Source organism: Salmo trutta, chromosome 12 (genome assembly GCF_901001165.1).
Source record: "Salmo trutta chromosome 12, fSalTru1.1, whole genome shotgun sequence".
NCBI classification, from domain to species: domain Eukaryota; kingdom Metazoa; phylum Chordata; class Actinopteri; order Salmoniformes; family Salmonidae; genus Salmo; species Salmo trutta.
In genome coordinates, this window is record NC_042968.1 from 49,647,259 (window position 1) to 49,660,771 (window position 13,513).

Sequence of the window (13,513 nt, forward strand, 5' to 3'; positions counted from 1 at the left end):
GGCGTATGCAGCTCCATTCTACCGTGAACTAAAAAGCATTCTGATTAATAATGAATGTGTTTTTCTTGTTTGTTCGTGGACATTGTCTACCGCCACAGTCAACAACTCAATCAATATGGCAACGCACTTCATAGCGCCGAACTAATTCAGTTCAAATTTCATAATATTGAAGACGTTCAAATATGCCCCTTAATAGTGTTGTCGTTTAGCGACGTTTGGTCACGGTGGCATCGGGCTGGGCTGCGAAGCTCTCATAACGTATCGCATTTAGTCAAACGCTTCAGCCACTTCAGGCTGGTGGCGACTTGTGGATTCAAAGGTTGAAATAGTGTCCAATATCGCGTTTTGCAGAGGAAAACGGAGAGAATGATTCAAAAGCAGTCTCTGACTCAGTGTTGGGAAATGCAACATAAATATAGTGAATATTTGGAGAGCCTTCACATGAGTTACATAAACGTTTGAATTATTCATTTTTACACATGTTCTGATTTATAACACTATAATTACATGGTTTACTTTGACAATGAATTAATAGCTATATAGCACCATTTGTTTGTTTATTTCTGCTGCTTATTGAATATGGTGCGATAAGGTTTTTTTTCTCTTCATTCCATACAAAAATGCTGCAGTGACAGTGACCTAAGCCACGAGCGCCATATGACAACACTAGAGACCTGCATTCAACAGATAACACATAAACACACACATCTACTTCAAGGCCACAGTAGCACTTAGCTGTAACACTTAGCTTAGCTGAAGGACCGAAATGTGTTCATTTACCGTTGGTTGAAAGTCAACAGTTTGGTAGAAGCTGGGTCCACACTGTTCATGTCCCCCATGCGATACCAGTCTAGCACTCAGAGCTTGTTTTCCTATTTCTTCTTATTCACTAGGACTCATACTGCTTTCAAACTCCCTATTCTTACTCCTTGTTTTCCCCACTGCGTTCAATTCGGCTATTCTCCTTCCTTGCGCGCGCAGTTGATGCTGATGAGACTGGCTTGTCCTTGCAGCATGTGGCAGCAGGGGTTTTCCTAGCAAAACTCCGTGCAGATTAGTGGCGTAATGTGTGTGTGCGTCTCTGTCTCTCTCCTTCTCTCTCTACATTTACAGCTTGCGCGGTCCACGATGAGCACAGAGCACAACCTCCTCATATGACCATGGAATTTTATCCACACCAGCCCACATCACTGGGCTTGCTGCCAACTACCCCCTCCCCCAAATCATGAGTAGTCTTCTTATAAAGTCATCCTGTAAGGGCTGTCGTCGGAAGAAGACCAAAATGCAGCGGAGTTAGTGTTCAACATATTTAATTATTGCCGTAACACTATTCAAACAAAAACAAGGAACTGACAGCCAACACAGTCCTGTCAGGTGAAACACACTAAACAGAAACAATTACCCACCAAACGTGCACTTATGTGTGACTCCCAATCAACAACAAGGAACTTCAGCTGTGCCTGATTTGGGAGCCACACACGGCCCAAAACAAAGAAATACAAACACATTGAAACAAAACATAGAACGCCCACCCAATGTAACACCCTGGCCTAACCAAAATGAAGAACAAAAAACCCCTCTCTATGGCCAGGGCATTACAGAACCCCTCCCCACCCCCCCAAGGTGCGGACTCCGGCCGCAAAACCTGACACTGAAGGGGAGGGTCTGGGTGGGCCTTCTTACGGCGGAGGCTCAGGTGCGGGACGTGGCCTCTGCCCCACCCTTGGCGTCGCCCTCTTAGGTGGCGCACCTGGCCGCGCCGAAGGTCTGGTGGGCGACCCTGGCTTCGCCCGGCTGGCGGGCGACCCTTGTTGCGCCCGGCTGGCGGGCGGCGAAGGCTGCGCCCGGCTGGCGGGTGTCCCTTGCTGCGCCCGGCTGGCGGGCGGTGATGGCTGATCCGGGCAGACGGGCCACTCTGGCTGATCCGGGCAGACGGGCCACTCTGGCTGATCCGGGCAGACGGGCCACTCTGGCAGCTCCGGGCAGACGGGCCACTCCGGCAGCTCCGTGTGACATACGTCTAGCTTCTTGAAGCGCGTCACATACAGTATAATACCCACTGCTAGTAGGCATGTAATCATCCAACACTAAATTTAATGTCCTAAAAAAACTTTACAGGCTACTACCCATGAGACCTATAGGCATATGCCCTTGTAATGGCCAGAGCGCATTTCTTGCACCGCTCCATATATCTAAGCCATATCAAATATAATGTAAACTAGTTGCTATTGAGCTGAACATTGAAAGTTGAGAAAAACAAATTATATGTAGAAAAATACTTTTTATATAAAAATATATTTGTGTGTGTGTGTCAATTTCGACCAGCCCACACAACAACAAAAATGGTCCAGCCTATCTGGCATCTGCCAGAATTGCCAGTTGGTCAATTCAGCCCTGCTCTTGGATACCATGAATGTCAGAGAAATTCACAGGGTGTTACGCTTTTGAACATTTGAACTCCTGAGTGTCAAGTGGCAAAAAGGAGGCTGGAAGAAAATGTACAGTAAGCTATGCTATGTTTCCCAATCTAACATGAACTAGGATGTGTCCCAAATGGCCCCCTATTCCCTATGTTGTGTACTACTTTTAACCAGGGCCTAGGATAGAATTTGGGATGCAGACATATTATTGGTCACCTGAGGGTGCCTACATATGAAGATCACGAATATGCCTTCAAATACAAGGTGTGTGTGTGTGCATGTGATGTGTGTCAGTCAGTGTTTGTCATTGTGTGTGTGTATGCACCCACATTGGCAGTTCATCTGACCAATGATTATGTTAGTCACTGTGTAATAATGTGTGTGTGTGTTTAGACCAGGTTTGGTGATCTGTGTAGGTTGAAGTAGGTAAACATGGGCACATTGGGGTAACAGAGAGGACAGAAGGGGAGGGAGGGGGTTAGAGAGGGGAAGGGGGATAGATTACAGCACAATAGATTACCACAATGGTCATCCACCCTGGTCCTAAAGATCTATAGTAGGGCGTGCAGGTTTTTGTTTCTGCCCAGCATTATAACATCTGACACCAAACATAGAGACACAAGTAGGCCTATGGCGTTCCATTGTTCACATTTTGAAATCAGGACATTGAGCTGAGACGCATTGAAAGGATACACTAGGGTTGACTGGCGGGAACCCAGTTACCGAGGGTTACCGGGAATTACCGCCCCAAACCACTCCCTTTTCCCAGGATAAATATCTGCGAGAATGGCGTGAAATGGAACTGTTAAATTACAGGAACAGGGAGCCAAGAAACGCTCCTTTAGCTCTTGGAGTCCCATGCAGGAAAGGCTAGACTAGAATAGCTTGCGGGACATTGTTTTTTTTACATTTAATATACCAATAGACTATTTGAATAGTGACGTAAACTCTTGTTTGCTGAATGTTAAATACAGCAGCCAATAAAACTTGCGATTGTGGTAGGTTATAGCAGTCATGTTTGTGAAGAGCAGTGAAAATCTTCTGCATCTAATCCTATATTATTCAAGAATGTCATTAGAATGATGAAGATAAGGACAATGAAATGTATTTAATGTCACTGTTGAAAGCGAGGAAGGAATGAAGCAACAATAGAGAGAGAAAGAGGAGGTAGGCTAATAACAATAGGGTTAATATTATGAACGGCATATATTCATCAGCCTACTACTAATTAAAACATTTAAATAAAAGTTGCTAGCCTATACTTGTAACTTTGTAGGCCTCATGTGCTGCACCAGAATAGCATGTTCTCTCCCTGCTTTATCATGGTTTGAATGATGTGGGTAATTCCAGTCCATGTAATACAATACAGTACAGTAATACAGTTCACACTCAAAAAAGATAAGCCTACTGGAGCTAGTATAATTGATTTACTCAAGAGAGCATATAGCTAGCTACACCTATGGGTTTTTTTGTTTTTCTGTTGTGTGTTATGTGCTGTAGCCTATCTCATATATGTATTGGATAACGACACAATCATTTGGGCTTTTTTGGGCTTGGGCTCATTAAATGTCTTTAATGTAGGGCTCATAAAATGCACTTAATGTATTGTTCATCAGGCTCAGGTAGCATCAGACTTGAATTTTTGATCAAAGCTCTATTCAAATCCAGACACAGGCCTATTTATATGCATTATAATGGTTTTGAATTACACGTCCGGTTTTGGCGGGAAATACCGGGTTACCCGGGAGAAAAGTGATATACTCTCGGGATGGAACATTTGTAAAATACCAGACAATATTAAACCCTAGGATACACACTGTAGGTTATAGAGTATCAAATCAAATCAAATGTATTTATATAGCCCTTCTTACATCAGCTGATATCTCAAAGTGCTGTACAGAAACCCATCCTAAAACCCCAAACAGCAAGCAATGCAGGTGTAGAAGCACGGTGGCTAGGAAAAACTCCCTAGAAAGGCCAAAACCTAGGAAGAAACCTAGAGAGGAACCAGGCTATGAGGGGTGGCCAGTCCTCTTCTGGCTGTGCCGGGTGGAGATTATAACAGCACATGGCCAAGATGTTCAAATGTTAGAGAGAGTAAGAATAACTACAACCCTGTAGTTGTTTTATAGTCTGTAGACCTACTATAAATGACATTGTGAAAGTGATGCCCCCACACAGGAAATCTGCTGCATGTTCCAAAAAAAAAAATCTTCGAATTAAAGGAAATAGAATTGAATTCAGTGAAATTCAATGAAATTCAAATGCGTTCTATTCTGTTAGGTGTAGTTTTAACAAATATACACTGAGTGTACAAAACATTAGGAACACCTAATCTCCCGAGTGGCCCAGCGGTCTAAGGCACTGCATCTCAGTGCAAGAGGCATCACTACAGACCCTGGTTCGATTCCAGGCTGTATCACAACCGGCCAAGATTGGGAGTCCCATAGGGCGACGCACAATTGGCACAGCGTCGTCCGGGTTATGGTTTTGTCGGTGTAGGCCATCATTGTAATTAAGAATTTGTTCTTAATTGACATGCCTAGTTAAATAAAGGTTAAAAAATTGAAAAAAATAAAAACCTTCCATATTGAGTTGCTCCCTCAGAACAGCCTAAATTTGGCGGGGAATTGACTACAAGATGTCGAAAGCGTTCCACAGGGATGCTGACCCATGTTAACTCCAATGCTTCCCACAGTTTTGTCAAGTTGGCTGGATGTCCTTGGGGTGAAGGACCATTCTTGATATCTGCGGGAAACTGTTGAGCGTGAAAAACCCAGCAGCTTTGCAGTTCTTGACACACTCAAACCGGTGCACCTGGCACCTACTACAATACCCCGTTCACCTACTACAATACCACGTTCAAAGGCGCTTAAATCTTTTGCCTTGCCCATTCACCCGCTGAATGGCACACATACACAATCCATGTGACAATTGTCTCAAGGCTTAAAAATATTTATTTAACCGGTCTTCTCCCCTTCATCTACAGTGATTGAAGTGGATTTAACAGGTGACATCAATAAGGGATCATAGCTTTCACCTGGATTCACCTGGTCAGTCTATGGCATGGAAAGAACAGGTGTTACTAATGTTTTGTACAATCAGTGTACATCTTGTACACAAAACATCAAACTTCATTAAATACATGCATATGAAATATTGTTGAAACAATTGATTTTCAGGACAAACTCTTAAAATTAATGATCAAGGAAAACAAAAGCTGGATGCGAATATTCAAAGTTATTATATTTAATGAATCGCCTATATGGGGAAAATATTACATTTCCCAGAATGCACTAGTTTAACCTCAAGTTGACCCTGAGACCATCAAAAAGAAGCCAATCAAATTAAATGGTTGGCGGAAATCTAATTGGCTATTCTAAGCACTTAAGGTTAAAGGTCAATTGCCCCTTAGAACCAACTTCTCTGGTTTTAAACAGCCTATGTGCCATCGATATGATGCAGAAACATTCATTCTAGTGTCAAATATGATAATTTTGGTCATGAAGTCAGTCTCGTTCAAACCTGAGTTTTGTTAGTGAGTTCATCACAACTTACTGGAGGATTGGGTATGGATTATGATCATGCCCACATGCCCACTGCCCACTAACACGAGAGAAACAGCTGTGCTGATTGTGCTCTATCTTTCCAATCATAGCAGCAAGAACCTCCAGACAGTGAGGCAGACCTGGCCATTGTGCAGCACCTCAGACGTCGCCAATGTTATGTCGAAATAACCCTTGGCCCTAAGCCCTTTATGAAGTGGCCACTTGCTCATATGTTTGATATTTTCAATCACTCAAGGCTCCACTTTTTGGGGCAAAATGAGATTTGAGACGATCAGAGCGCATTTGTATCTCAACTGCAACTTGTCCATTTTTCAAAACCCATTTGCGAGCATCTGGTGTCCCCCCCATGACCTGTTTTGTAACAGGATTACATATGAAACACTGTCAGATAGACAGACACTCTGGTAATAGATAGTGAGAAAGTTGCAAAAAACAGTACCAAAGCACACACGTCACCACTCACCAGTGACTTGATAAGCTGATTCTGGCCTGGCTGAGCAATGCAGCTAGCTACTACTACTACTACTACAGCCAGACTTTCCTGACTTGATAGATTGTATGCAGTGCACTGACTTGAGAAAATATTGTGTGTAGACTGATGAGGGAAACATTTTTTTTAATCAATTTTAGAATAAGGCTGTAATGTAACAAAATGTGGAAAAAGTCAAGGGGTCTGAATACTTTCTGAATGCACTGTATGCACTGTCTATTTTCAAACATCCCAAATCGGCGCCTATTTCTAGTGATCAGTCTGCGCTCAGACTACCCCTTCTCTCTCAATTCAATTCAATTGCCTCTTCACCTCTCTCTCTCTCTCTCTCTCTCTCTCGCTCTCTCTCTCTCCATCTACCGCCCTCCCTCTATCTCTACCTCCACCTCTCTCTGTCTCGCTTTAATCTCCATGTCTTTGGCTTGATTAACTCTCTGTCTGTTTAACCTTATCTGCTGGGTTGGGGGCTGGAGGGAGAGAGGGAGGAAGAGGGAGATGGACTGCAGTCCTCCAGTACGCCACATACTCACATATCTTGGAGGCTACAGACCAGACAGACAGGCAGGCATAGAGGCAGGCAGTAAGGAAGCACACTGTTACACCTGAGAGCCGCTCAACAGCCCGGCCACAGCCACTCCTACAGTCCTCCATCACAGACACATTCACAGAGAAGGCACACACGCATGCTCGCATGCACACACACACACACCACTGAATTATACAGTAGGTCAGAGAGAGAGAGAGATAGAGAGGAAGAGAGATGTGGGTGGGGTGTGTGGTGAGTAGAGAAGAAGAGAGGGTTGTGGGGGAGGGAGACAGGAAGGGAAGAGAGAGTAGGAGGGCCAGAGAGATGGAGAGTTCAAACATGCACAGAGTGAGTGGAAGAGAAATCATGAAAGAGAGATATAAACAGAAAGTGACAGAGAGAAACAGAGACATGGGAGGGAATGGAGAGAGGAAAGGAAATGCGAGAGAGATGGACCACAGGAAACAGGGGGGTTACAGTGCCTATAATAAGTATTCAAACCCCTTGGATTTATTCACATTTTATTGTGTTAAAGTGTGATTCAAATGGATTTAATTGAGATTTACATTTAATCAGATGCTATTCTGTCAGTGGCAGAGGACGGAAATACTCATAACACCGGAATTACACATCAAACAATTTCACACACACGTGAAGAGACACACACAAACACAGGTGAAATGTGAGTCTTGGTCAATCTGATACACCAAGAGAAGTCTGCGTCTATCGCTCTACTGTAATTGCTCTGCAGCTCAAGACCACACACACACACACACACGACACCACAAACACACAACATGACAAAGAGTGCTGGAATGTGAAGCTCAGGTTACAGCTCTGAGGTAATTCATTTTGCATGAGCAGAAAACCACAGCGGTGACATAGTGCATCCTGGGAAAATACTCACACATTCCCAACTCCTTATTGGAGGAAAGCAATGACTGTCCTCTCTGAGTTGCTTTGGTGTATTCTATAAGTGTTTTCTCACCTATTTTAGTGTGTGTTGCTATGTTCTCACCCTGAAATGAAACTCTAATAGGCTGACCACACTGCTCGTGTCGCGTGCGCGAGCATTGCAAAATAAATTTAGAAATCTATGTTATTCAATTATTGCACCCACACTGGTTGCCAAGGGCTAAAATATAACTCCTTTCTATTTCTGATGCAGATCGCGCTGCAAGTCCTGCCTCTCCCATCTCCTCATTGGTTTATAGAAGCAGGTACCCACGTGCCATCTCCTCATTGGTTATACCCACTTGGATGATTGAAAGATGAACTGTGTTGCCGGTCGATGTAGTAATACTATGAAAGTTTAGATGCCAATCACCATATAAGTTCAAAGATGAAAACGCCTGGAAGGAGGAGAGATGACTAGAAACGATTCGGTTGACCGTTTTATGTGTCGATTAATTGTCGGAGTAGAGGACCTTGGCATTTCAGGTAAAATAACAACTCAATGTTTATATCCCTGTCACGCCCTGACCATAGAGAGCCATTGTTTCTCTCTGGTGAAGTGGTTCAGGGCGTGACTGGAGGGTGATCTAGCTGATTTATTTCTATGTGGGGTTCTAGGTTTTATTTTCTATGATGGTGATTTGTATGATTCCCAATTAGAGGCAGCTGGTAATTGTCTCTAATTGGGGATCATACTTAAGTAGCTTGTTTTTCACTTGGGGGTTATGGGATATTGTTTATGTTTAGTTGCTTGTTTGCTTTACATTGTAGTCACGGTTCGTTTATTCTTTATTTGTTTTGTATTTGCATTAAGTTTCACTTTATAATAAATTATGTGGAACGCTACTCAAGCTGCGCCTTGGTCCGATCATTATTATGACGAATGTGACAGAATATCCCATCCAACCAGGACCAAGCATCGTGACAAGGTGAAGGATTCCTGGACTTGGGAGGAAAGCCAGGAGTGGAGGACATCCTGGACGTGGGACGAAATCATGGCAGGAGACAGAAGCTTGCCATGGAAGCAGGCGGAGGCAGCGAAGGAACATCAACGACGACTCCGGGGTTCGAAACCACGACGGAACCACGAGAGACAGGCCAAAATAACTTTTTTTTGGGGGGGGGCACACGGGGTGGTTGGCGGAGCCAGGTTTCAGACCAGAGCCAACTCCCCGCACTCGCTTTAAGGAGCGTGTGACCGTTCAGGCACCATGTTATGCGGTGATACGCACTGTATTTCCAGTGCGCATTCACAGACCGGTGCGCTCGGTTCCAGCTCCTCGCACTTGCCGTGCGAAAGTGAGCATCCAGCAAGGACGGGTTGTGCCGGCTCAGCGTTCCTGGTCTCCGTCTCCTCGGTCCAGGATATCCTGCGCCAGCTCTACGCACTGTGTCACCAGTGCGCCTTCACAGCCCAGTGCGTCCTCTGCCAGCGCCCCGCACTTGCCGGGCTAACGTGAGCATCCAGCCAGGACGGGTTGTGCCAGCTCTACGCTCCAGACCTCCAGTACACCTCCACGGTCCAGTATATCCTGCACCGGTTTTACGCACCAGGTCTCCAGTGCGCCTCCACAGCCCAGTGCGTCCCATGCCTGCTCCCCGCACTCGCCCTGAGGTGCGTGTCACCAGTCTGGGGCCACCTGTCCCGGCTCCACGCACCAGGCCTCCAGTGCGCCTTCACAGTCCAGAGCTTCCTGCGACAGTACCCAGTCCAGAGCTTCCGGCGACAGTACCCAGTCCAGAGCTTCCGGCGACAGTACCCAGTCCAGAGCTTCCGGCGACAGTTCCCAGTCCAGAGCTTCCGGCGACAGTTCCCAGTCCAGAGCTGTTGGCAACAGTTCCCAGTCCAGAGCTTCCTGCAACAGTTTCCAGTCCAGAGCTTCCGGCGACAGTTTCCAGTCCGGAACCTCCAACGACGGTCCACAGTCCGGAACCTCTAATGACGGTCTATAGTCCGGAACCTCCAACGACGGTCAACAGTCCGGAACCTCCTGAGATGGTCCACAGTCTGGAGCCTCCTGAGACGGTCCACGGCCCGGAACCTCCAGAGACGGTCCACGGTCCGGAACCTCCAGAGACGGTCCACGGTCCGGAACCTCCAGAGACGGTCCACGGTCCGGACCCTCCAGAGACGGTCCACGGTCCGGAACCTCCAGAGAAGGTCCATGGTCCGGAAACTCCAGCTCCATGCCCGGAGCTTTCCTCTGTGCTGATGCCCAGGCCAGGCACAGCGTCCAGTCCAGCTCCAAAGACAGAGACTTCTTCTGCGTTGGTGTCCAGTCCAGGCACAGCATCCAGTCCCGCTCCATGGCGGGGGTCTTCCTCTGCACCGAGATCCAGTCCAGGCACAGTGTCCAGCCTGGGTCCATGGCTGGATCCGAGGGATGAGCGGGTTCTTCGGCCCGCACCAGAGCCACCACCAAGGAAGGTGGATCTGCGAGCTGAGCGGGTTCTTCGTCCCGCACCAGAGCCGCCTCCGATGCCGGCGGATCTGCGGGATGAGAGGGTTCTTAGTCCTGCGCCAGAGCCGCCACCGACACTAGACACCCCCCCTAACCCTCCCTTTTGGTTTCAGGTTTTGCGGCCGGAGTCCTCACCTTTGGGGGGGGGGGGGTACTATCACGCCCTGACCATAGAGAGCACGCAGCCGGGTTTGGGTTCCGTGTAACACTAAAATGTCAGGTTGTGGAACTGCCCGAGCTTGAAGACAAGCATGACAAAGGGCAAGGGATACTGAATAAATGACACCTTGACAATCATGTCAGGATTGAGTTACAAACAAACAAACAAACAACTGGAGACACACGAACGCCCCCACCCTAATTACTGGCCTAAGGGTATAGGTTAGGGAACATACACACATTCATGAGGTACACACACACATTCTCATACACACCCACACATACACATATGCAGGGCAGGCATACACAAATGCACAAATACACACTCACACACACGCACAAAGTTATTAAAATACACACACAAACACTTTCTCTCTCTTTCTCTTTGCATAGAGCCTACTGCTGGTTTAAATAGTCAGTCATAAAGCCTGGCCTTTTATCAAGGAAAAGGAAGGGAAGACTTCCTCCCAAGAGGTGGACCTGTTAAATAGCGTGTGTTTAACAGAGAGCAATTCAATATGTACGTCAGTCACTAAAAGCTCCATATACAGTACATTTTCAATAGGAGTTAAGAGGGGAGATCACGTGACATGGTGGCACTTCTGGAGGCCATAACAATACAATATTATACAACACTATACTATAGAGCCTGGTTAAGGTCATGTTGTGTGTGCATAACGTGCATTCGGAAAGTATTCAGACCGCTTCACTTTTTTCACATTTTGTTATGTTACAGACTTATTCTAAAAAAATGTTATCCCTCGTCAATCTACACACAATACCCAATAATGACAAAACAAAAACAGGTTTTTAAAAATGTTTGCAAATGTATATATATTTAAAAAACTTTTTTTTTCTTTTTTTTTTAAAATATGACATTTTCATAAGTATTCAGACCCTTTACTCAGAACTTTGTTGAAGCACCTTTGGCAGCGATTACAGTCTTGCGTCTTCTTGTGTATGACGCTACAAGCCTGGCATACCTATATTTGGGGAGTTTCTCCCATTTTTCTCCTCAGATCCTCTCAAGTTCTGTCAGGTTGAATGGAGAGCTTGCTTCACAGCTATTTTCAGGTCTCTCTAGAGATGTTCGATCGGGTTCATGTCCGGGCTCTGGCTGGGCCACTCAAAGACATTCAGAGACTTGTCCCGAAGCCACTCCTGTGTTGTCTTGGCTGTGTGCTTAGGGTTGTTGTCCTGTTGAAAGGTGAACCTTCACCCCAGTTTGAGATCTGTACTTTGCTCCGTTCATCTTTCCCTCGATCCTGACTGGTCTCCCAGTCCCTGCCGCTGAAAAACATCCCCACAGCATGATGCTGCCACCACCATGCTTCACTGTAGGGATGGTGCCAGGTTTCCTTCAGACATGAACTTGGCATTCAGGCCTTGGTGGAGTCTTGGTGGTTGGAGGCCGCTGTGTTCTTTGGGACCTTCAATGCTGCAGAAATGTTTTGATACCCTTCCCCTGATCTGTGCCTCGACACAATCCTGTCTCGGAGTTCTGCAGACAATTCCTTCCACCTCATGGGTTGGTTTTTGCTCTGACATGCACGGTCAACTGTGGGACCTTATATAGACAGGTGTGTGCCTTTCAAAATCATGTCCTCAATCATCAATTGAATTTACCACACGTGGACTCCAATCAAGTTGTAGAAACATCTTAAGGATGATCAATGGAAACAGGATGCACCTGAGCTAAATTTCGAGTCTCATAGCAAAGGATCTGAATACATAAGTAAATAAGATATTTTTTCTGTTTTCGCTTTGTCATTATGGGATATTGTGTAAGGATTGATGAGGAAAACATTTATTTAATCAATTTTAGAAGAAGGCTGAAACTTAACAAAATGTGGAAAAAGGGAAGGGATCTGAATACTTCTGAATGCACTGTACACACTATAATATTGTGTGTGTATTACTTCCTTTAGATGTAAGCCCATTGATCTGCCACTCTTTGCTAACAGCGTGTCAAAGCACTTTTTTAATGATTTTTATTTATTTAACCTTTATTTAACTAGGTAAGTCAGTTAAGAACTAATTCTTATTTACAATGATGGCCTCCTGGGGAACTGCCTTGTTCAGGGGCAGAACGACAGATTTGTACCTTGTCAGCTCGGGGATTTGATCCAAGAGCTTTACTGCTGCTGCACTCAGACACAACCTACAATTAATCTCCAAGGTGTGGTTAGTAGCCACACACATGTATGCACACGCATATGCTGGCACACACGCACACACTCACGAACACACTCACGAACACACACACACACACAGTTTCTATCATACACGTATGCATTCACAGGCACATACCCACATACTTACAGAAATGCTCTCTCAAACACACACACGCTCACACACGCACGTCCTCTCTCTCACACTCATGCGTATACACATTTACTCAGCTCTATTTCTTTATCCCAAGAGACCCTTGCCCCTTGGTCTCTGACCCTGTTGATGTCCCCAGCCTGCTCTCTGAGATGACTGACTTCCATCCAGCAGATACTATACGCCTATATGAATAAATACAGCACTCTCCTTCTCATCTACAGTAGCCCCATCTTGAGTGTGTTGCATGGGTGTGCATATGCGTGAATGAGAAAGAGAGCAACAGTGTGTGTGTTTGTGTGTGGGGGGGATGATCGTGCTAGTTTTTCCGAGGCTTTCTTTTCGCTAGACAGATACAAGATGAAAGTATGGATGTACGCGTGTAGATGGAAGTATTTTATTGTCTAGGTGTGCAGTCTATATATCTTTTAGAAGACAAGGTTTGTGTGTGTGTCTGCTTGTGGGCTTGTTTGCTAGTGCTTGCGTTTGTGTGTTTGTGCATGCATGCATATCTGTGTGTGTGTGCATGCCAGTGTGTGTGTGTGTGTGTGTGTGTGTGTGGATGCAGGTGCGTGTGTGCGTGTGGATGCAGGTGCGTGTGTGCGTGT

General features: G+C 45.7%; 1 protein-coding gene across 5 annotated transcripts in view; it reads right to left on the reverse strand.

Annotated features, from left to right (window-relative positions):
* Positions 1-13,513, reverse strand: part of LOC115203728 (GTPase-activating Rap/Ran-GAP domain-like protein 3) — a 221,885-nt gene that overhangs the window by 162,581 nt on the left and 45,791 nt on the right. Inside the window, exon 1 of one of the 5 annotated variants that reach the window (XM_029768657.1) lies at positions 781-1,406. The exons of the other annotated variants lie outside the window; for them this stretch is intronic. Within the exon in view, the coding sequence (XP_029624517.1) occupies positions 781-839 (59 nt within the window). The 5' untranslated portion in view covers positions 840-1,406. Of the gene's footprint in view, positions 1-780; positions 1,407-13,513 lie in introns of those variants that run through there. 5 annotated transcript variants of the gene reach the window in all.